The sequence below is a fragment of the Cololabis saira genome, chromosome 10, assembly GCF_033807715.1.
Source record: "Cololabis saira isolate AMF1-May2022 chromosome 10, fColSai1.1, whole genome shotgun sequence".
NCBI lineage: Eukaryota > Metazoa > Chordata > Actinopteri > Beloniformes > Belonidae > Cololabis > Cololabis saira.
Genome location: NC_084596.1, coordinates 26,719,801 through 26,745,114, shown reverse-complemented (window position 1 = coordinate 26,745,114; position 25,314 = coordinate 26,719,801). Strand labels below are relative to the sequence as shown.

Below are 25,314 nucleotides of genomic sequence, written 5' to 3'. Positions count from 1 at the left end.
TATGTGTATATATAATAATGCACATATGTACGCCTCAGGTTTCTACCGGCATGGTATCAACCATTAATATGTGTGCAGACAAGGTAAAAAAAAAAAAAAACATAATGTCTTCAGTGTGTTTTATCCTGCTTTGTGCCAATGTATGGTTACTTACCTACACAGCCTTGAGGGTTTTCAGTATTGAGGTTCCAGTATAGAGGTTTACACCTGTTACAAAGGGTTCCCTCTACATTTGGTAGGCAGCGGCACGAGCCCTGAAATAACAGATAAAGAAATCTGAGGATTGTTGGGAAAGCCAGGTTACATTTGTTCACCATCAGATAGAGAAAATGAGTCACTGCTGCCCGCATGTCGTACTGCAAAGCAAGACGGGAAAACATGCAGAGTTGCTTTTCTTTGCGTTTGTTGTTCTTTGAAACATAATATACATTGATAACTAATAGATGGATACGCTTGAATAGTTGAGCATTACTTCATGTCGCTGTTCTTCCTTCCTGTTCAAATTGGAAGGAAGTCTCTTTTCCTTTTTTGATTACAAAAACATTTCGCGGGATAAGCACTTCCCTGATATACAGCTGAATGTGGTGGCCAAAGTTATCAGTTGTACAGCTGTTAGTTCATGTCACTCCACACCCAGATGAGATTTAAACCCACTTCTGTTATCAAGACTAATATTAACAATCAGAATAAAATAAAAGTGATAAAAAATGGTTACGTTACGACGACGACTATGGAAGTGACTTACCGTTTGCGGATTGTGGACCGCTGTTCCTGCCGTGCTACACACACTGGTGAGGTCTGGAAAATGGAAACACAATCAACAAATGTTTACCTGTTTCTGCTGGCATATGCTTATCTGATGTTGCCCACGATGCTCACCTGAGCACTGAGGGAACCTCCGTCCAGAGGCACAACGGTCACACCGCTGGCCCACCACACCAGGGAGACAGGGGCATTGACCCGATAATGGATCACATGCAGAGCCGGACGAACCTTCTGGTGAACACTGGCAGGCTGGAGACAGGAAATCAAACCTTCAATCTTAAGTGATGCTATCATGAAGATGAGGAGAATCTGACATGAAAGAATCTGATATGAAAAACCCTTTAGCCTGCTCTTGAGATTAGCCTTTTTTTTTTTTTTCTTTTTTTTTTTAAAGACGTGCATCTTCTTAAGTGGCTCCCAGTTGTCTATTCCTGGAAAAACCATTAACCATTCTGTGTTTCATGAATATTGCACAAAAAAAGAAAGAAAAAAACTACTCAAGAGCATGTGACTAATGACAAAATAGGCTTTTACAGGACTGTGGGAGAACGAGGATGATGTATTTTTCTTCGGTGTCATGAGAAGAGGCCACAGTGAAAACCAGATGCTACATTTTTCCACGGGGATCTCACACACACTCACCAGCGCAGTCCGGATATCCATAGTAACCTGATGCACAAACGTCACACTCCTGTCCCACATAGTTAGGAAGGCAACTGCATTGTCCATTTGTACTGCACGCACCTTCAGCAACACCAGCCCCCCGACAGCGACACGCTGAAGAGAAAACAACCAATCACAGGCTGGGTTGAATTGAAAAGGATTAAAGCTGCTAAAGGTGGGAATTACACTTTATTACATTTTAAAAACCAATAAAATTAAGGCATGTTGAAAAAAAATGTGTTTAACACAGATCCACTGCGATGATGAAAAAAGCCTCTGAAAATGCCGAGCTGATGAGTGGAGACGAACCTCCAGGCTTTGTCGTACTGCTTCCTCCCAACAGTTTATATAAATCATTGTAGCATTCAGTCGACCTTTCTACATCTGATTTAAGAATAAGAATTGACGCTGGCTAAAGGTGTATTCAACTCGCCTGTCAAACATGTTGAGAGTACCGCCCCGGACAGACCGCTAGACCAAGCTCACAAACTAACTCTGGTACGTTCATTTCTATAAGAAGTTAGAGCTTTTGTGTTAAACTATCACAAGAAGGTTAACTTGCTTTTTCACTAATAGAGTCCCGTCTTTGTATCCCACAGGCCTCAACAGTACAGTACATTATTGAATTTCATTGATGTGTTGATTTTAAGTTTTATTTAGTGAAGATCAACTTTTGCAATTTTCACCCTAATAAGTGCAGACGTTACGTCGCTCTTATGTGGTTGTAAGATGTGCCTGGTCTCTCTCTGGTTTTCGCTTCCATTATTACTCTCTTTACTTTTCTGCCATGATGCCAATTGCAGATTTATGAACTACTTTTATTGATGTTGGCATGTGACATAGCGCAGTAAAGCAATGCACTGTTATCACAAGATACGAACTCGGTGAACTCCGAAGTTACCTTGCTTGACATTTATAAACACTAGGGAAGGGGGCCTGTGTCCGCAAATATTCCTACAAATGAAACTGAAACTAATATCAAAACACAAAGCTCTTCTGTGCTGTTTTAACAGGTGTGCTAAATTCAAAATCTGAAATTATTAACTTTTGACCTTGTTTTGCCCAACACAAAAAAAGCTCATTTTGGAGTTCTAAAAATGCATGCAAAAAAAGAACAACTTTCATTTAAATAAAAGAAAAAACCTCCAGTGTTGTTGGCCCCCTAAGAGACTAAATTAAAAACCATGCCAGGCTTTAAAACAGCCTGTTCATGCTTTTTGTTTAGTGAAAATTGGCAAAATAAAGGAATCCAATCCTATGAACCTCTACTTTGCATCTTTTTGCAATCAGTCTAAAATGTCTCTTCTGGTCACATTGCCATGTGAAAACAGATCCAGATTTACTTTCCAGGTTCGTGCCTCCGTTTATAGCATCGTGTAGCCACTTCTTTCGAAATAAAAGTTATGTATCACAATAGCTCTGACAGCTCACACTGAGTTTATGTTTTTAGAGTGTGTGGGTGGAAACTCTCATGAGCATTGTGGTTTTCTCTCACCCTGGCAGTTTGGGAAGGAGTGATCTCGGGACTGGCAGCGGTCACACCGTTCCCCCTCCACCCCCTGCCGGCACAGACAGCGCCCTGAAGCGTCACATATCCCGGACACCGTCCCTCTGTAGTCACAGATGCATGCTGGAGACAAACATATGGGAAGTCTTATTCTAACAGCAAAACCATAAAATCTTAACTCTTATGAAGTGAAATGAGTAACTCTGCTGAACAATGAAGTCTATTTGAAATGACCTTGGGTGCTTTTTTTCCCTCAAACTTGACAACAAAGGATAAGGAATAGATCCGTCAGCTGAGCTGCTCTCATATTGTGGCAAACAATGGTACTGCTAAACTGGTGTACACATATTGCCAAGCCTCACCTGGTATGTGAACATTTTTGGCATGAAAACAAAGCAGGCACCACAGAGACTGCCACAGTATTTTCTTTTTTGGGGGAGTAGGGCAGGGGGCTGCTAAGCAGCTGCAAAACAGTAAGATCAGCTTTTCAAAAGCTGCTGATGAAAATCTGTCTTTGTTCAACATGTTACAGGAATGTCATTGCCTGCTTACATTATGTGAAAAATTAGATTACAGAAAAGGACAAGGTTAAAGGTCTCCGTTTTCATAGAAATGGCGTATTACTAAAAATGTGTTTCCCAGCTACAAGACAACCAGAAAAAGGGAATTTGAAACTAATATTAGACTGTTTCTCACTGAAAATTCCCAAATGACGATGGCTATCATGAGAGACGAGAGATTACTTGAACTTTGATCCCTGTCCATGCACCAGATCATCTCAGACCATCAGACTGTTATGCTGAACTGCTGCATGTATTGAGGCAGAATTCCAAACATCCCTGTAAGCCCAAATATAACAGATCCCTGCTCTCACAAGGCCTTCAAACATGACCTCACAGATGTATATACAGTATTAAGCCTTTAGGCGACTGGTGTCCAGCATATGTGCTTACTGTTCAATGAAAAAGCAAATCCAGTCAGACTCAGTGGTACCTGACATGATCTTCTACTGCCAGTTTTAACAGCCTGGCCTTCCTCTAAGTAAATCTGACTCAAGAAAACACCTATAAAAAAACTTCTTATAGATGCAGGAAATGCAAATAAGAACAAGCTATAAAAGCAGTTAAGATAACACAGCTATTAAAACTTTAAATCCGGTCTAACAAAACTCACGTTGGCAGCCGCGAGAGTTGAAGTAGTACCCTGTGGGGCAGGAAGTGGGCACTGGACAGAGAGAAATAGAAGAAGAAAAAAAAACTTGTTTAAAAAATGCTAAGTTGTGATATTACAGGCAACAATAATATGCTTACTGGACTCACCCACAATAGGACCTGCTGGAGATTTAGTGGTCGTGGTCGTGGTCGTAGTCGTGGTCGTCTGGTACACGGGGTAACCTGATTGCAAAAGAAAAGCTCTCATGGGAAACTGTGATCAAGTAAAACCTCATGCGCCCACTTAAATTAAAGCAGGAGGGGATGTGTGTTTACTGAAAGAGTTTAATCCTCCAAACAAAAACACAACAAGGCACACAAGCTTCAGTTCCTCAGGTTGTCAGGAAGTTAACATTTTCACTTCTTTGCCATTATTACAACACTACCAAATCATTTTTGTACAGATTCAGCAAAATAAAATTTAAAATGATCATAAATGAGCCCCAGATGGAGTGATGGGTAGATTTGGCAAGAGCCGAACCGGTTTCTCTGTTGGATCCTGCACTTCTAGCTTTTAAGAGGCAATTAAAATGATCAATTTAACTAAAGGTTGAGCCTATAAAAAAGCCAAACAGTTGGAAGGAAAAACTCCCCTTTAGGAGGGAAGAAACCTTGAGCAGGACCTGGATCATAAGGGGCGACCCTCCTGCTGAAGGCCAGATGGGTGGAACAAGAAAAGGGAGATGGGAAAGAAAGAATGAATAACAGAGAGAGGAGAGACACAGACACAGACACAGTGGTTAGTTGCTGTACTACAGGGATGACTATATAAACAGATGTAGACAGCAGACACTGGGATGATCAGAGGGAGTGACTGCAGGTCAGCATGTAGCTCCTTAAGCTCTGGCCTGCAAACATGTGCAGAAGAGAAAAAGAGGGGGCAGACGAGCACAACAAACTACAAGAACAATGGAGAACAATGATGGTTATGAGATTATTCTAATTAATAACTGAGGGTTGATCTGAAGAAAGGAAAGAGAAGAAGAGGAAAGAAGGTGTGAGGGGCACCAGTCAGTAGATCATGTTGGTGTCCCCCTGCAGCGTAGGCCTATAGCAGCATATCTACAATGAAGCTATCTGCTCTAGTCGGAATAAATCACTAACTAACTAACTAACTAACTAACTAGTCTGGTCCTGTAGCTGCAGCTATAACTACTGGCACTAAAACACTGGAGCAGTGGTATTCAACCCTAGTCCTCAGGACCCCCGGTCCTGAATGTTTTGACGGTGGAGGGGGTGTCAGCCTCCTTAACCCAGATTGAAAGTTGGTTCCATAGTAATGGTGCCTGATAGCAGAAGACCCGTCCTCCAAATCTACATTTAGATACTCTAGGAACTACAAGTAAACCTGCACTATGAGAACGGAGAGCTCTGTTAGGAACATAAAGGTACTATTAGGTCTTGCAAATATCGCAGAGCTAGGCAATTTTGGGCTTTATACACAAGTAATAAAAATTATTTTTTTATGAGTTTTATGGGGAGCCAGTGGAGGGAGACTAACACTGGAGAGACTTGGTCTCTTGTTGATTCCTGTCAGCAGTCACGCTGCTGCATTTTGGATCAGCTAGAGCCTATTCAGCGAATTACTTGGACATCCTGCTAATAATACATTACAGTAATCTAGCCTAGAGGATGCAAACGTGTGAATTAGTTTTTCTGCATCACTCCGAGAGAGGATGTTCTTAATCTTTGCGATATTACAGAGATGGAAAAACGCTTTCTTATAAACCTAATTAATATGCCGTTTAAACGACAAATCCTGCTCAATAATAACACCAAGGTTTCACACAGTTGTACTGGAAGCCATTGCAAAACCACCTGAGGTGTTACTGACCAAAAATAATAACCTCAGTTTTATTGAAATTTAGAAGCAAAAAATTAGTGCACATCCAGTCCTAGATGTCCTTAAAACATGCCTGAAGTTTGGTTAACGATTCTGTTTCATCTGGCTTCATAGACAAATACGGCTGAGTATCATCAGCATAGCAATAAAAATATTTGCATAATGTGCAGCTGAATGGTGAAAAAAAAATGGGGAAGCAGTATATTTCTACTCTGATTTGGGCTTGAACCGTTACAATACAATGCATTTCTGAGCGGCTCGTTGTATAACATATTTCAGAATCAGTCAACCCTCATCCGAGTAGCAAAGTTGTGTCAGAGCTTTTGATTTGTTAGGTACTTCAGTTCAGACAACCCAAAATTTTATCTCAGACTCTTGTCCTGTATTTGACCAAAGCAAATCACAGGTATTTCAACCCTTAACCTGCAACTCCTACAAATGTTCAACTTCAGCATGTTTCAAGTATTTCACAAAGTAACACAACATAGAAGAGAAGCATTTAGCAGCACTTAAAACCAAACAACTTCCTAATAACTGTCAGCATGTTTAGTCTAGTTTGTCAACAGACTGGAGATAAGAAGACCACTTCATAACTTAACGGTAATAAATCCTTAACTTATTAATGTCAATTAAATTGAAGTTAATGACACATGAATCATTACACCTCAGCCATATTAACTGACTTTGCTTGGTTTTGGGTGTATGATAACCATAAAAAACAACAATTATAGGTTTTGATGACACTGCCAGTCAAAATTAAACGACTAAAAGAAAGCTATGTCGAACTTTGCATGTAAGGAATAATTCATTTGAGTGCTTTTTAGTAAAAATGCATTTATCAAATTTTGCCTGCAAAAACAAGGATCACTTCACATGCATGTATGCTGGTGTAGGTAAATACAGAGATTTCAAAAATGTTACATGTCAATCAAAGATAGAGCGCTAGATGAAACAGCAAAATAACTTAAAGAGATGAAAGCCCGTGTTGATTATCTCTATGCCCTTGCATGCTGCTGAGTCTGTTACAGATTAGATCAACACGATAACATGGGGAGATTTTCTGAGTGTGTGCGTGTGTGTCTTATTTTTGGTTCTATTTGTTTAGTTGAAGCTAAGGCATGTGGAACGTGCAATAACACGATTCAATAAAATAGTAGCTGCATACATCCTTTCACATGTAGCCCTGCAGCATTTAAAGGAATACATGTATTTCAAAAGAACATTACGCTGCAGGGGGAAAACTGAAAGGAAAAAAGGCTAAAAAAAAAAATGAATATTTTATATTGAAATATTTAAGCATCAAAAGGGCTGTTTCACCTACTTGTGTATAAGCTTACATACCAAATGTATGAACATATCACTCTATTTTCCTTTTTTGGTTCTCCAAATATTTTCTACTCTCGAAAGAAAAACTTGCAGCTTTGGTAAGCCATCTTACGATATTCTGTATGTTTGTGTTTATCTTACCCACCTGGCTATTCATTTATATTCAGTCTTCACCCTGAATTGACTCATGGGTATACAGTACATTCACACATGGCAATATGCCTCTTGAAATAATAACTTAAACAATGGTAATCATATTAAGTTTTTGAAGTTTAAAGTTAAGCTTAACTTACGAGTGCACTTGGGGTAGTTATAGTATCCATCAGCACAGCGATCGCAGTTTTCTCCAGCAAACTTTGGCTTGCAGATACACCTTCCAGACCCCATTTCACAACCGGCCGTCTTCCTTCCATCACATCTGCAGCCTGGTGAGTGCGTCCCATGGTTTGGTGACAAATAAATGCAAATAAATAAAAACGTCTTCATATTAATAGGTATATCTAACCTGTAAGAAACTAAACTGTAAGAACAACACAATAAAAATGCATTGTCTATACATAACAGGTACAAGGCAATTAAAGAGGGTTTGTATCTCCTGAAAACAGATCTTGAGACTCTAAACATCCTCTCCTGATGACTGAAATGAATTAATTTGTCGATGATATAGCTCACATTTAAAAAAGTTCAGGGTAACTTGTTTGATCCCATTACTTAGTAATGTCTAAACAGTACTGCCAGCGAGGCATACCACAGGAAACAGGCCTGAAGGATTAAAGTAATCTACACAATGGTAGAGCCATGTTTGGCAGCAATACAAGCTGTGGTGCCAGTGATGACGATGCACAGGTACCATTTGTCACTGTCTAAAACAAGATGTTTAAGCCTTTATTTAAATACGTCTTTGTTTTGACTTCAAGAGTTATTCATACATACATTACAGTAGTTGTCCAGTTCCACTCCTCGAGCACTGCTGCCCTGCATGTTTTAGATGTTTCCCTGCTTCAACAGCCTTAATTGAGACGAATGGGTCAGTAACAGACTTTTGCAGGACTTGATGACAGGCTGATGATGATTCATTCATTTGAATCAGGAGTTGCAGCAGGGAAACATCCAAAACAGGCAGGACAGCAGGCCTCGAGGTCCAGAACTGGACAACGCTGTCCTAAACCAACAGCTGCTCATTGCACTGATCAGTGTTGAAATGATATCTAAAGAATATGATGGAAGTCAAGAGATGCAAAACATAACAACACAAGACAGAACACAACAAAAGCATTGCAATGAATCATACACAACTGGAGGGTTAGAGTCCTTGGAAAAAAAAAAAACTAAACGAAACACAAACTCTGATGGTGGAAATCAAAGTAAGTGGTGTCAGGATGGTTAGTGACATGATGAGTCAGCTGGGGTTTGCTGACTCTAGCTATGGGCGCCATCATGCAAAAAGGTTAGTGAGGGAAAAAGACGAGCCATCCTATAGACAGACTTATAGTTGCACATTACTCACAAGAATAACAAACTATAACTCATTGACTCTAGACATTGTAGCTGTAGCCAAAGCAAGCAAAGATGCTGTCACGCAAACTAATGAAAAGAAAAAAAAACTGAAAGGCGTACTATCATATCTTTTGTTTTTTCTAGGATTGTTGATCGATCAGCTTTGAAATGTGCTGATCTCTTTGGTCAAGAATAAATGCATAAATGGCATCTATTGATATACTTTACAACGAACTTAAATACCTTAATGACAGAAAAAAAGCATGGATAAATATTGAAATCCCTTCCAGCCACAAAAACCTGTTTTGCAGTACAGGCTGCAGGATCCAAACCAAGACAGTTGATGGAAAATGCTGTTTCCGTGCCTGCAAATCTTTCTGTGGAAAAGGTATTTAGAGTTTTGTGGTGGGAGTGTAAGTGCACGCTTCCAGTGGTAATTAGTGGTGTTTGGATGTTGTCTCACAAAATAGTTAATCTGTTGAAATGATTGGTTGCCACCAGCTCTTGCCAGAGTGTTTTATACTAAGACATATGCAGAAATGACTTCTTTTCAAAAAGGACATTTATTTACGAAACATGCAAAACCAAAGTCATGTATCATTGAAAATTCAGTGCTTTTTGAGACCAATGTTTTCTTCGGGGTTGGTCTATTTGTCAGGTTTTTTGGTTTTGTTGTTGTATTTTTTATTATGTTGTTGAGTTTTTGATGTCAGGGCCACCAAAGAATATTTTGCTCTTTGTAAATGTTCTTGTAAATATGCAAGTATCTCCCACATCTGTAATTGGGTCCACACTAGTCTCATTTAGTCTCAAATGTTGAATGAAAGGGAACTAGACTGCAGAACTCACTCACTATTAGTAATTTCAGTCAGTTCACAGTAAACAACAGGGAATAATGAAAACAAAATCAAACTCATAGATCCTTCATTGTCAGAAAGCATGTCATTAACTTAGTCCAGGTTCAACTCTGTACAACCTCAACCACAACATTTTAAGTTTAAACAGGAACTAAACTTGAGTGTGAACCTGACTACAGTATCTGAACAAGGAAAGATTTAGTTGATCCATGGTTAAACCTGCTGGAAACTGGAAATACACAAGTTAATTCTGCTGAGTCAATGCAACCTAGATGATGTATTTTTTTCTCTCAGTTTTACGTAAAATGTAAAATAAAATAAAATGGGGAAACATCTTCAAATCCGCCAAAAAATTATATATTTATTCGCTGTAATAAATAAAGGACATCTATTGATATTACAAAGTTCACAAGCTGCACAAATTGTCAATGAATAGTCCATCATAGAAATCAGACAAACATCCCTCTACAAACTGTTTGGTTGTTACAGCAGTCAACTTTTCCCTGAGTGCAATGTGAATCCAGAGGTGCTGAGAATTTAAAGGTCTTTTCGAAGCACATTAAAGTTGATGCCGCAAAAGCACTCTGCGTCTGAATGTGCTGTGCTGGACCAGAAAACAGTCAGCCAGGAAATGTTACTGGTCCTGCTGAATTTCTAATGGAAACACAAGACACTCTAGACAATGCTCGTCTCCCCCTCGCAAGTCTAATCCAGTCAGGTATTATTGTTTTTACGTCACAGATGCACGAGTACTTCCATACAGTGATCCACCTGAGAACATAGGTCACTACAAAGTTCTTTAATGTAATTTAGAGGCAGCACCTTTCATAAGCTAAATGAGAAGAAATATTATTAAAAAATTGGAGTGTAGAGTTATATCCCTCTATATCTCTTATTTAAAGAAATTACTTACATTTGTGTAAAACTCACCTTAAATCACATTTAAGCAAAACGCTCAAGAAAGAAGAGACATTTTTTGAAGACACTCAAATTGAGTTTAGGCTGAACCTCAGTGGCAGGTTGAATTACTCGCTTAAATGACAGTAGCGTTTAATAAGAGTAAGAATAAGAATCCCTTTATTCATCTCACAGTGGAGAAATGTTTGTGTTACAACAGCAGCAAGAGAAAAAGTACCAAAATAGTAAAAAGAAAAATTGTAGCAACAATATTAACATTATAAATAATGTACATTATAATGTTCTGGATTTTAAAACGACGATAAACCCTAACCCCCTTGTGACAGTGCAATTAGCTTATCAAGTTTCACACAAAATAAGCCAACATACATCTAGCCAGTATTTCCTTCCACCACCTCTGAAAACACTCAGATCTTTGGTAAGCCAAATTCAAGCAAAGGAAAAAGAAATTGACAGCTTGCACTACATAAAAGGGTAGGGACATAAAATGTGACTTACGTATACATCCAGAGGGAGACTCAGGAGGAACTCCATACGGTCTGTAGAAGCCCTCAGTGCACGTCTCACAGTTCCCTCCAGCAGTGTTGTGCTGAAGAACAATAGGAGGAGTCATGTCAAACCGGGACTACACACGTGTAGATTCTAACAACAATATTCTGATTTCAAATATTTATTTGCTTTTTTTCTGCCCTAGCAAAGACTAAAATATCTTGACATGGAGATGTAACTGACTGGCTACACAGGTCAGATGTGCGTTTGGAGGAGTAAAAGAGAGGCATTCGATCTCGAGAGCACAGTGGGAGCTGTTAAGCATGACAGTAGCAGCATCATGCTCTGTTACCACCAAGTTCCACAAATAATTGGACAAAAGACTACAGAGGGAGAAGTATCTCAGCATCCTTAAGCATAGCTTCAAATTGGTCATATCAGAGATCCCACAGGCCAATTAATCCAATCACAGCTCAGAGCTGGTTATGAAATATATAAAGAAAACTTTTGAAAAGTCCTTCCTCAAGGAAATGTCCTTCCTTCCTGACCTTTACCTTCTTGTAAATGTGTTGACTGGAGTCCAACAAATTTAATTCTACTAAATAATGACCAGCAGGAACTCTGCCAGTAGCTTGTTGACAGCCACCAAGAGAATACAGTCATGGCACTGGCTAAGAAACATTATTCAAAGAGAAACTGTCCTGCAAGTATGTATCATTTTCACTTTGTGATCATTTACAACAGAAGATGTTCCATGTTCAGTGAAATTTTATTTAATTTGGACTTTAAATACCAGAAGACTCTTCCTGACTCTTTCAAGGTGAAAAACTCAATAAATCTGTGTTTTTTTGGTTGAATGTATTTATAACATTCATGTTGATTTGAAGAAAAAACAGGCTGATGATCACAAGTATGTATCCTCTTTGTTCTGTACGGTGGGACCTTTCTGGCTGCACAACAAACTATTTAGATAAGACATAATACTTAATTAATACTTTATTAAACCATATTCCAGAAAGGACAATCTCAACAGTGTACTCTATAAAACCTAATACTGTCAAAAAAAGAGAGAATGTTTTTAAAATGCTAAAAGCTAAGTGAATTATATGGGGCGTTTTCCTTGGATTCACACTCAGTTTGTACATGTTTCAGAGTAAATAACATGATATATATGCTCCACAGAGGACTCCACAGTGTTGAATCTTTCTACATTCTCTTAGATTGTCTTCATTTTTGCAAATTACACGTGTGCTCACAAGAATCAGTTTAGACTTGAAATGCATTTCATACCTGGCAGTTGATGCACACTCCTCCTCCACTGTACCTGCCGAAGGTGTCTAAACTTGCTCCCTTCCTTTCCACCTCTGGGTCATAATAGCAGTCAGAGGCATGAGAGAAGCACTGGCAGGCTGAGATGGAAACCCCCGACACAGACACACACACACACACAAGTGAAGAGTTATTCACTCCCATCTGTATTTAAGGACTTAAAGTAACTTGTTAAGTATAAAGACAAGCTTTTAAATCCAAGACATATCCCCTTCCTGCACACATCTGAATGTCTTTTAATGTTTATGAAACGTTAGGATGCAGTTCAGCTGCATGAGTGCAGTGATTGGATTACAAATCTTCGTATCTCTCTCTTCGGTGTTGTGGCTCCTGCCAGGTCATATTTCATGACAGAAAAATTTGTCAGCAGTCCAAAGTAATCAGACTGGAGCTGACACAGGCTCTGCTGGCTGGCGGGATGGATCGCTGCTAAAAATCTCTCTGCAAAGGCCGGCACGGGCCTGGCTAGCGAGCTGACTGGCAAGGTAGGCAGACAGGAAAGTCATAATCCTGGAGATACATGTGCACTTGCACTGTTCACCACACAAGCCTTATTAGGAATGTCCTTTCAACTCTTCGGTGAGGCTCACCACAATGCCATATCAGGGCATCCCCGACAGGACTTCAGATTCAGTAGCACGAGGACCCTTCAGCCCTCTCTGGGGGTTGTAATTCAAGAAGCCAGGAGCATGGGGAGTAGCAGAGTGTGGTTGTGTTTACACATCAGATCAAGTATTGTACAAGAACACTTACGTTGACACTCATTCGCGCTGTCAACAGTTGCAGCACGCCACGGCTTCTGATTAAAGCCCGGACAGCAGCGGTCACATGACTCGCCACAGGTGTTGTGTTGACACTCACACTGGAGGCTGAAGAAAGGTGATATACAAGGATTTAGGGAGTCATTTCTGAGAGGCAGCAGTACAAACAACAGCATCAATGACACACTCTCACTACAAGTTTGTTATGGCAACACGTCAACCAGCAGACACAAATTAATTGATGAGAGCAACATTAAAAATGGGAGTCTTTCAGTAATTTTGGGCACACACTGGCACAGTATCAATGTTATAAGAGTTGAGGTGTACAAAAGATATGATGTTGTCCCCTAACAAGCTACACCGATATTTCCAAGATCATATCACCTGAAAAAAGGACAATTTTCTTCCCCAAAGCCATGAGACTATTGGTGTCATTAGTGAATATTAGTTTATTTAGATGTTTTAGTTATTTACAACCTTTTCTGACTTACATAAAGATGTTATATATAATTAATTTGAATCCTCAATTCTATTCAGTCAGGGTGTCCAGACGGCCAGCTTGTTGCACGTGTATTCACTGTAGGGCTGCACGATTAATCGTTAAAAAATCGCGATCTCGATTCATGCTTGAACGCGATCTCATTTCCAAATGACGACGATTTAATTATTTATTTTTTTATTTTTTATTTTTTATTTTTTTTAAAGATGGCTGCATAAAAAAAAAGGACTAGGCCTATGTTCTAGGTTGTTGTAGTCCTGTCATGGTCAACTATCATGTTGTCATGTTTGTTATATGCTGTTAATGATTGTGGATTACATTTGGAGAAACATCTTCCTTTCTCATCACCTGACACATATTGCACATAAATATTGTTAAAATTGTTAGTGTTAAAATTATTTAAAGACAAGAGAGATGTTTATTGTTTTTATGTTCAATGTCAGCTGTTACAGCAAAAAGCAGCCAGAGGAATAATTTGTTGCCTCAGAACTACAGGATCTGTTACAAGTCCCCTTTCTGAAAGGGTGTTCAACTCAGGGAGGAACAAATATTGTTCAAAATTGTTATTATCGTTTAAATTATTCAAAGGTTTGTGTAAAGAAGACAAGAGATGTTTATTGTTATTATATTTTTGTTCAGCTGTTGCAAAGTTAAAGTAATAAGTGCAATAAATTTTATATTGGAAAAAAATCGTGAGAGAATCATGATCTTAATTCTAAGCAAAAAAATCGTGATTCTCATTTTGTCCAGAATCGTGCAGCCCTAATTCACTGCTATATGTCACATGAAGCTCTGTATCATGGCTCATGCGTGTAAATGCCACCGTTACAGTCTTGGTGTATGCTAGATTAATCATTTGGCTGTCTGTCACGGATGATTTTGGTCACGAGACAATTTGACTGGTAATACGGGCTGCAAAAGGCTAAAGAATCAAATTCTCTGTGTATTTGTCCCTCCCAGCAACAGTTGCCATTGTAAAATATCAGTACAGCTTTGAGCTGTTGACAATCGTCCAAAGTCTTCACGTTACTATCAAACAATCAAAACCAATTATAAATCCATAAATCCTTTATTGATCTTATGGTTGAGTTTCCAGAGCACCGCTGACTGATGATGATTACAACGCTGATATCAGTGCCGTGTGTCATAATTATCTTTCATCAGAGAAATATCGTAACATGACAGACTTGGTTTGGTTGCATATGTATGACTCTCACATCTTTTTTTTTTTTTTACATGAATCCGTCAAGCTGAAACGGTTACACAGGGGAGCGCATTGTACAAAAAGACAACTCAACTCTGTTAATGTTTGAAAATACAAGGAACTGGAAGCCCTGGTTAAAGTTACACTTTAAGATTAACTGTTAAAAAGCTTATCAGATAAAGTTATCATTAATTAGCAATAAAGGATTCTCCAAGCAGAGGGTGGTAACTACTGTATCTCAAGCGTTTGTATGATTGCTGAAGGTGAAGTCCATGACTAACCTGTTAGGGTTGTCCCGGTTACGATCTCTACCACACACCTGTGCGTGGCCATGGCAAACGCAGCGTCCCCCGATGCTGATGTCTTTGATACTATAGTAATACTGGCAGGAAAATAAAGAAAATGTTGGCGCTGACACAATGTCAAAGTAACAGCTGTGTTATTAGAAAAAATCAACCACACCAGGAGAAATGCCTGGCTCTTATTGAGGCAAAGGTGAGTCATATGACAAACTTAAACCATGACCTGTGAGCTACAGGTTTTATGGGCTGAGTCAAAAAACAGATGAGACAACGGTAGCACTGATTTATTCTCCATGCTTCAGATGAAAAAAGGTCTGCTATCATGTCTTTGAGAGATGTATTTTAAAACATACTTCTGATTGTTCTGCAGAAACTGGATTGTAGGAAGCATCTCTAGTGTAGCACTGTTTCCTTTATAAATACAGTATATAATATCACTCATCTGCAGGCTGCAGGAGCTCTCCAGATCAGTCCCTACAGACAAATCTGACACCAAGTCTCCAGAAAGATGAAGGTGTGAGCAAAGCAGTGTGACTGTGTCAGCAGGAAAGGAAACTGGCACGAAGAAGGTACAACACAGTGGGTCAGCAGGACACCTTATAGCAAGGTGGTACAGTTTGTGTCTCACCCTGCGCGTGACAGTGGGGTCTCTCTGGGCCTTGGAGATGAGGTGGCCGAATAGTGTGTTGGTGCGGAGGAACCGCAGCCGGATGTCAGTAGCCTTTGTGAAGTCTTGCAGTAATGATGAGTAGGTGAAGTTTTTGGCCCCGGGCCGGCCATTGATGAGAGACACCACAATCTGGACAAAACAGAATTCATTTAAAAACAATTGTATCATTCTTTGGTTTAGTTGTCTGACTAGCTGATGTTTTACCTCTCCATTCTCTAGAGGGATGATCCGAGACTGTTCTGTGGTGCAGAGTTGGTCATCATCTTCGGATACACGAACACTCGGCTCCTTTCCAAACTGTTCTATGCATTCACGTTTTGAATCTGCAAAAAGAAAAATAACAACACAACCTGTACTCAACCTGTTCTTATTTTTCATTTGAGTCTATTCATATGACATTAAAATGATTGAGATATTTTAAATTTAATCTCAACTATGTCAACAGACACAGCAATAGTGTTAATTCAACTCGGTCACAAAACTGGTGCCAAATAAAACCCAGAAAGGAGAGGGGGCTTACCAGATCTTCAAATTAATCATTTGGATTTAAAAATGTTCAATTCCTTGCAGCATGCATGATGTAAATCATAATTAAAATGTTTTAGAGGGGGTGAGAATTATAGGAATACTCATATCTAGCTGTAATATTGTTTTCACAACAGGCAATAAATCATAACAATGAATTTGCTTAAGTCACATTAGATCATAAATCAGATTAACTGAAACTCGGATTAAGTAAATATAAATCGGCACCTCCCAGATACAAGACATCATAACACAGAAAGGTTAACAACAAATGTCAAGACATATTTGTTCAGGAGACTTCAGGCCGAGTAATTAGGGTTCAGCTTTGCTGAATGTCACCACCATCGCAACCACAAACAAATCCCACTAGAAAAATAACCTTTGATCCTGACATTTTTTACTTAGTAGAAAAGGTGCATTAATGTGACTGTGTGACCAGGTTTAGGTCACCATAACAGAAGTAAAGCCTGGACCACACACACAAACACACGTCTTTTCTTAAGCAAGTTAATGAGTGTGCAGAGATTAGACATGCAGCAGGAAACACCTTCATCCCTCTGCAGGAGAGGTTGTTTTCACTGCAATTAGTTTAAACTTGTTAGGGCAAGAAAGCCTATAAAGAATAAAAAAATAACTCCCCTGCTTCTGTCTTTTAGTCAAGAGCTCTATTAATATACAGTAAATACCGTCTGAATGGACGGCTTTACTCATATCAGAAACAGCTGACTTCTTGTTTCTGCGATAAGCGTGAAAGAATAAGAAAAAGTTTCCTATTTCTTGGGGGGGGGCTCTACACTATTTGATCAGAGTATAGCATCAAGTTAATTAAGCTGGGTATTGATCAGTTTAGTAGAAGGTTGTTGATCAGTTTCAGCTGCTTTGGTCTTAGTGAAATTAACAACATGTGCACTAGAGGGGGACCTGGCAGTACCTGGACCCTACACAGGTTACACAGCAGTCTAAGGCCCAATCTCAATACTCCCCCTACTTTTCTCCACTCGCCCTTCTTTTCTTCCCTAACCCCTAAAAAAGAAGGGGGAGATTTTAGGGCACTTGAGATCTAGGGCACTTGGCCCAGGTGCCTGTCCCATTTCTCCTACTCCCCCTCGTTTCCATCCCTAACCTGATCAGGAAGCAGAGAGCCAAAGCTGTTTTAATTTCAGCTGTAGCGCTGTTAATATGGCACTTTATTTTAATATTTTTTCAGGTATAAAGGTAACCTTAAGATCCGCAACCTGGGCTCAGTTTATCCAAATAATGCCTGTTAAGAAATTTGACCCGATGTTTTCGGAGATGAGAAGAGCCGCCGCCCCCGGGGAGCAGCCTCAGCTCACAGCCCGAAAACAGACGTGTCCGCCGGGTCAAGCTGCTGCGTCGCCCCGGGAGAGAAACTCTCTCCTGGGACGCAGCTCTGTTGAGAATTACGCTGGCTGAAATAAATCATTTAGGAAGATGTTGGTTTAATAGATGAAATCTAACAGTTGTAGCTACGCCTGTTAAGAAATTTGCTCCGAAATTTAGAGATTTCTGTCTGCCGGCTCCGGAGTTTAGGTCCGCGTTAAATAGACGCAGCCTATGGCGTAGGGTACGTAACCTACGGCGTCGCTTACGTAGGTTACGTAACCATATTCCGGCGCGATCTTAGCGAACAACGGACAAAAAAGGGATTATGTACATTCACTGAGTGAATATTATGAAAGTAAAATATTGGTTTGCGCCGAGAAATGTAATCAAAATGCATTTTTATGCAGAAACTAACTCAAAATATTGATTTTATTCCCCAAAAAAAAAAGAAATGTCCACCATGTTTTTTTTTTTTATTCAGTCCGCAAATGACGACGAAAAGCATTCTGGGAAATTTTCATACCCCCTCGCTCGCCAAGTCAGCATCTGAAATCCCTCGATTTGAAGGGGCTATTCTCAGCCCCTAGCCCTCGTTATGCCCCCTCCCCCTAGGTGAAAAGAGGAATTGGGACATCACTACCTTCACGGGAACGCGCAAAAGTTAGGGTTAGTGAAGAAAATGAGGGCGAGGGGGAGTATTGGGACGCAGCCCAACTCCTCCAGGATGGCACATCGATACATGTCATTGCCGGGAGGTTTACTGTGTCTCCCAGCACAGTCTCATGAGCATGGAGGAGATCCCAGGGGACGGGCAGTTACTCTAGCGGAGCTGGACAGGGCTGTAAAGGCTCTTAATCGTCAAAGCGCCATAAGGGGCAGAAAGACACTACCAGTGCGCTGTGAGGGTTAACCTGTCAGCAGAACCAGTGTCTGCTCCTTTGTGCAAGGAGGAACAAGATGAGTAATGCCAGCAACTTACAAAATGACTCCCAGCAGACTATCAGTTTGAATGTCTCTGAGAAAATAATCAGAAACTGATCATTGGTGGGATTTGCAGATCTTTACACGCACAGATGACGACACCTTGACTGCCATCAGGTGGTGGTGTCCTGGTGCACGAGGGCTGGCCTCACGTGGTGAGAATATGCTCTCGACTCTGACTGGCCTCCACACTCAACTGACCTAAATCCAACAGAGCACCACTGGTACATTATGTTTCTGTCCTGCCAACGCCGCCAGGCTGCACCTCGGACTGTCTAGCTCATGCCCTGGTCCAGATGTGGGTGGGGACAAAAACATCCCGAAACACCATCTGTCATGTCACTGGGAACATATCCTGACATCAGACATGCGTACGAGCACATGAGGGCCGGACAAACTACTGGGTACCATTCTGAGTTGCTGCAAGGGCATCTCAGTAAAACAGACAAGTGAGCAAAATAATTTTTTTTTTTTTCTGTTTAGCAAACTTACCACATTGATTGTCTCTTCATGCTTCATTAATAATTAGGTTTTGACATTGATGAAACCAGGATGCAGGTTAGTTGTTTTTTAAACGAGCATTACCTTGTGGAATCAGATTGATTAAAAACGGAGAGGCATAAATAAATAAATAAATATATAATCAATAGGATATCAGCTCAGTCTTCAGTGAGGATGGGAATTTGGGTGCACTTTGCGCCATGATAGTCCAGAACTAAGTTCTAATAAGAAAAAAGAGCAGCTGCCTCTCCAAAACCCAATTTCAAAACCAGTAAAGTTGCACTTCATCAAGACATCAGTGCTGCTAACAGATGTGGGCCTTTTTGAAAATCAGCAGAATATTTTTTTTCTCCTATTTTCACAGTAAAATGATCCATTTTGCTCCACCAGCTGATTACTAGAGTCATGCACAGTTTTGTGAGTCTCTGTGCGTCTCTCCCCAGCAGACTGTTAAAACTGCTCCTGAATTATTCCTGATAATACCCTGCTCCTGTCTTTGTTTTAGGACATCATTGACCACCCTTATGTTCCTTATTGCAGCACTTCTCTCCCTCCTCATCAATACCTACAGCCAGAGATCTGCTAAAAAGAGACGGCGTGCATCCAAGTCCATAACTCAAAAAGCTATTTAATGTCCGCTCACCACTTTATGGAAAGCTATTTTGGCCACCTCGCAACTGACACTCTACAAGGATGCGATTTGCACGTGCGCTCCTCTTGAGCGTCTGAGTCTGCGTGATGATCTTTCATTACAGTGACTTTTAAGTGGCTGCTAGCCTTTATTATATTTGGCAAAATCTTAGATGACTTCAGTTATGACAGTGATTTGTTTATTTGCACTCTGTGTCTCATGATGTCACAGACACATCATCTGCATTTATACTTGTACTAACATAACATTACATCTCCTTGGAAACTCAATATCTGAATATACGCTATCACTCATGGTGAATTACAAGCTCCAACTTCAATGAAACTATAAAAAGTCAAACCATCAAGAAAGAGAGAGATAGGAAAACATGTTTTTGTTTTCTTTTCTTTTTTTGGAAGCTTGAAGCTAAGACAAACGAAACATTTGTGGTGGTTCTGGCAAGAAATTACCTCTTATTTCGCCGATGATCACTGTAAAGTTTTCAAGAATAAACCCTCTATCAGCTTGGATGCAATTATGAAACTCTACTCTGATTTCAAGCTTATTCCTGCTGTTTTACTTATACACTAGACTGGAATAGATTGAGAAACTAAATCTCTTAAACTGAGTTTTGAATTGACAAACTATTTTAAACTGAATCATGAGAATAAGAGAAATGAGAATCATAATAATACAGTCTGCCAAGTATAATAATTACATGTACTTACATACTATGTCCTGTTCTTAGAGAAAATAATGAGTTATCACTCTTATTTCATACCTACACCTGAAAATCAAGGTTTTCTTATTCCAAAACGAAACAGGTGCCATCAAAAGCTTAACAAACTACTATTTTAACAAAACTAAAATGAAGATAAGTGACTGTGTTTACGAGGAAATGTTGCAAGCAAATAAAAAGCTAGCGTTAAGTGCTGAAAATTTCAAGACTGGTTATTTACTGCACATTTGTAAACAACTTTAGCTTTAATATCCTGCAGCTGAAACGGATAATTTTGTCATTGTTTGAAGATTTGAGACAGGGAGGAGAAGGACATTTTTAATCTTTGTGAATAAAACAAAAAGTCAAACATACCAAAACACAGAAACAAGTGAACTTACTTGCAAAGTATTGCCAGGGGGTGAACGTCCTCCCATTGTCTACGGAGCGCTCCAGCACCCACAGGTCAGGACGAGGTGAATTAGCAAACTTGATGAGGACATACGCTACATGGAAGAGCTGAAAACCAGAACACAAAGAGCAGGCGAAACAAAAGGCAGTCAGTGCTCTGAACGGATTTTGGCAAAATGTTGTAGTTTCCTGTGCTCTACCGAGCCTATTGAGAAACGCTCAGCATGGGGCCCTGACGGTGTTCCTATTTCCTTTTTTGTGAATGCCGAGGCACAACATCAGCATGGTTGTTGCATTTGCCACAGATTTAATGGCTTGGACTTAAATCAGTTTCCTGTTTTGAGCTTCATTTGTTATTGTGACATGACTTCGGCGGAGTTTGGCTACGCGCCACGGTACATTCAGCATCTGTAAACGTGGAGTCCCTACAACTGCTGCAGGTGCAGCCAGGTTACTGAAAAGAAATCAGCTAAGCCCACATGATCCCTTCCTATTCTCCGTGGTTTTTATCTTTGCCATCCATCAGAATACAGAGAAAATACAAGCGCAGGAAATGATGTCAATGACTGTTTCTGTCAGACCCCTGATTCTGGAGGGAGTCCATTTCCTCTGCACTTCTTTATCAAAACCCTGAAAGCGAGTGATTTCAGCTTGATTGAGCATTGTACAACACAAAAGGTGGTTTGTCAGAATGAAAGCCCGTATTGATTGATATGCCATGCATTGGACAAAACTTGGAATTTAAACCCTGTGACATAGACATTTACACAGCACCTGTGCTGCCCATAAAAAGCTTCACCTATAACTGACTACACCCTTGTTATGTTTTGCCAGGCTGAAACACAGTTCAAGTCAATTCTGGCAAACAAACTCAGTAAATAACATTTGACATAGTTCAATAACAGTACTGGGAGGATAACTTCTAAGCCTACAGTACTTGCCTTCAGGACTGAACTGATAAATGTACAAGTGTAGCAAAAATATTGCACTCCGTCTTAATAGCAGACATTTCTACAGGCTGTGTCTTTTGAGCGAGGATGAAGGCAGGCCCACACTCGTCCAGCATCCCTCAGCACCTTGAAACAAAGCCCAGCGGGCATTTGAAATATTCAGGCTTCATTCCCTCCTTGAATAAGGTAAGGCGTTGTGTTAACATATCAAAGCTAAGTGAACTGGAGCAGCAATCCTGACGTGGAACCATTGCACCCGAAAGGATCCTTGCTTGTGGATTATTCCTCCCCCAACAGAGAGAACTGAAAGTCTCAAATTCAAGCTGCTATTTCGTTGATGGATTGTGAGAGAGTTCAAGAGGTCAATAGGGAAACTGTCTGGCCTTATTATCTGCAGACTGTTGACAAACCTTAAGAAGTAGCAACAAAATCATCAGGTTGCAAATAAAGAAAAGTCTTAAACTTAGCTGTCCTTTAATCAGCGTTACCACTAAAGAAAACAACCGGAGTGGAAATAAATTGAAAAAAAAAACGTAAAGACCCATTTCCAACTGTAAACTTTGAACGGGGTGCGTCATAAGATTAATCAGGGAACACTTCCATTCACTAGCAACAGGATGCACAAGCAGAAAAAAACCCAGAAAAAAAAAACATGAGTAGTGCAAACAAGAAGTAGGCTGTCATCTAATAATAGAAGCAAAGAGCTGCCAACTATCAGTTTGCTGATTCTTACTGAGGACCAAAAGGAAGTTTGGTTCACACGAGCTATGATGACATTAAGAAGGAGGGGGTAGAAGTGGGTGAGACGGGAAGAGGGTAAAAAGGGTCGGAGGGGGGGGTCAAGAGACGTGCTGGCTGGCATGCAGACCCATCTCCAATTCCAAACATAGCGCCACATTCCCCTTCCATCCTATTGCCCCCGAAAGAGAGCTTGCTGATGCTTTCAGGAACCTGTCACCGATGGCAACGTACAGCAGTGAAAATCTCCTCTGCTACTAATTGTCATGAAGGAGATTACTAAAATAGATCCTCGATAATATTTATTATACAACAAAAATATTACCGTTAGGGGTTTGGGGGGTTAGCTAGAGGTCGTGAATCAGTTTACTTAATTCTGCTTCACTAGTTAACTGAGGACAGTGTGCGTCTTTCAGCCACAAGCGTTTCCACACATCTTTTTTTCCAAGATGAGCAATTGTGTAGTAGCAAAATAGTAAAAAAGGTTGGTAGCTTTGCACTGCTGCCAGTAAATGAGACTTTTATGTCATTACAGGAATATTCGATGGGAACTCATCTTCAAATGGATCGATGCTCAAACATAAAGTGAACCTCAGCGCTAGAAACCTGTAGAGATGTTCTTAATTTCTTGGAAAACTGTACTTGGCTGGACACAAATTCATATATCTGGATATTGGTTTGTTTTGTTTAATTTTTTATATCCTGATATTCAAGATTTATTTGTTTTTTGTTTGGTTTTGTTTTTTTGTTTTCGTTTAGTTTTTTTGGCTTTTGCAAACAGCCAAACTGCCAAACACAACCTCAGTCCCAAAGAAGTTGGAATACTGTGTAAAACGTAAATAAAAGAAAGAATGATTTGCAAATGTCTTGAACCCATATTTAATTCCCAAATGAACATAAACAACATTTAAAATGTTGAAACTGAAACATTTTGCCATTTACTGGAGAATATTGTAGCTCTTTTTAAATTTGATGGCAGTAGCACATTTAAAAAAACTTGAAACTGGGAAAACAAAAGACAGGAAAAGTAACTGGCACAAATCAAAGGAGAATCTCAGGTGCCTCAGGTGGCACCGCGTTGATTCTCCAGTGGAAATCACTGCATGTTCTCAGGACCAATTCAGCGCTGTCTGCAAACTCAGTTCCCCATGCAACCCTCAAATGCAGCTTATGGCTCTATCAAGCAAAGAGGATGCCATATATGAGCACCATCCAGTAATGTTGCCATCTTCTCCGGGCCAAAGCTCATTTAAAATGGGCTGAGGCAACATGGAAAACTGCTCTGTGGTGAGTGATGTAGATCATTGCAAATTCTTGCATTATGTTTTACAGCCTCCCAATATTTTTTGGAATTGGGGTTTGGGATATTTTAACCTTTTTTGCAACATTAAATGTGGAAATTATAATATGATACAATCTCTGCTAGGCCACAAGCAGACCGTGCTGTCACGCTGGTGGCCATGAACGTCACCAATAGCAATGCTTCATTTCACTTTGGCTGCAAAAAGGAAGTCAACACACAGAAGAACACCGCTGCGTGGCAGTAACTTTAAATCAAATTGAGCAATGACGAAATTAAGGTAGTCTGCCAAATATGCTTTTGCAATCTAGAGTACCGCAGAGGCACAACACCCATGAATCCACCCATCATCAATACAATCAGCTGCTCAAGCGGTACGTTGCCAGCATCGCTAGCTAATCCCAGCGCAGTCACCATGTAAACATACAAGACACATACCTGACGCCTGTTGTTCGTTAAGTCTAAGATTAAAAATCAGCAGGGAAAAATAAAATTGCACTCTCATGGGCAACGGTGTATAATGATTTTACAACACTATGCAGTCCAAATCTGATACACGCAGGGCTGCTTCTTTTGGGTTACAGTATTCAGTGTAAGTGCATTTAGCCACTTCTTCCTTCATGATGTCTATAATTGATGGAAAGAATTATCATCACATGTCTTACTCAATTTAAAACATTGTATTGACAACAAATCCTGTGTTATATAATATTGACTCGTTTCCAGCTTGGAAAGAAGATTCCTCCAGAAAGAAAGGACAGACGGTGTAATGTTGGAGGAAGGAGCCTCGTCCTGGCATGGCTCTGCAGTCTCACCAGCTCTGCCACGCCAAGTTAAACACACTCACTTGAAATAAGTCCAGCACCTTTGCATTGTTTAGAAAAGTGCATGAAATATCACAACTGCATGCCATGTACATGAGCAGAAGATTCCAGTGGCGTAAGAGACATTAAACACGCTGACAAGCTTAAGGTTAATAGACTTAAAAAACATTTGAGCAGAGCCACCCTCTGCCTGTCCTCTTCAGACAAGAGTGTCAAACAAGGAGATTTAGCCTGAGAAGCTGTGGGTGGTTGTCAAAAAGGTCAGGGCTGAGCTGTGGCAAGCATAGACTGTGTGACAGCTACCCTCTGCGCCTTTCGACACCCTTCTTAAATTCCTGACCTTGATGCCCTTTCTGACAAATACAAGATATAAAGTAACCAGATCTGCTATAACCTTCTAATTAACACATCCCTGCTAGAAAGCCAACCATTTCCCTGAAGACTAAACACCATTTAAACAGTACCACATCAACATTAGTCCTTTTCTTTCTCCATTTGTCCAGAGATCTTTGAATGAATTTTGAAAAGCGCACACATTATCTGCTAACAC

The 25,314-nt window shown here is 40.1% G+C and overlaps 1 protein-coding gene across 3 annotated transcripts in view; it reads right to left on the bottom strand.

Annotated features, from left to right (window-relative positions):
- Nucleotides 1-25,314, bottom strand: part of LOC133452740 (laminin subunit alpha-3-like) — a 75,399-nt gene that overhangs the window by 41,187 nt on the left and 8,898 nt on the right. For 2 of the 3 annotated variants that reach the window (XM_061732341.1, XM_061732339.1), the window contains exons 3-17: nucleotides 20,943-21,060; nucleotides 16,046-16,164; nucleotides 15,800-15,970; nucleotides 15,151-15,251; nucleotides 13,159-13,274; nucleotides 12,367-12,485; nucleotides 11,086-11,176; nucleotides 7,609-7,740; nucleotides 4,255-4,329; nucleotides 4,109-4,159; nucleotides 2,924-3,058; nucleotides 1,408-1,542; nucleotides 880-1,014; nucleotides 746-798; nucleotides 155-254 (exon numbers count right to left, since the gene is read on the bottom strand). In XM_061732341.1, the coding sequence (XP_061588325.1) occupies nucleotides 155-254; nucleotides 746-798; nucleotides 880-1,014; nucleotides 1,408-1,542; nucleotides 2,924-3,058; nucleotides 4,109-4,159; nucleotides 4,255-4,329; nucleotides 7,609-7,740; nucleotides 11,086-11,176; nucleotides 12,367-12,485; nucleotides 13,159-13,274; nucleotides 15,151-15,251; nucleotides 15,800-15,970; nucleotides 16,046-16,164; nucleotides 20,943-21,060 (1,651 nt within the window). The remainder of the gene's footprint in view (nucleotides 1-154; nucleotides 255-745; nucleotides 799-879; nucleotides 1,015-1,407; nucleotides 1,543-2,923; nucleotides 3,059-4,108; nucleotides 4,160-4,254; nucleotides 4,330-7,608; nucleotides 7,741-11,085; nucleotides 11,177-12,366; nucleotides 12,486-13,158; nucleotides 13,275-15,150; nucleotides 15,252-15,799; nucleotides 15,971-16,045; nucleotides 16,165-20,942; nucleotides 21,061-25,314) is intronic. The other variant, XM_061732340.1, reaches the window with a different exon arrangement.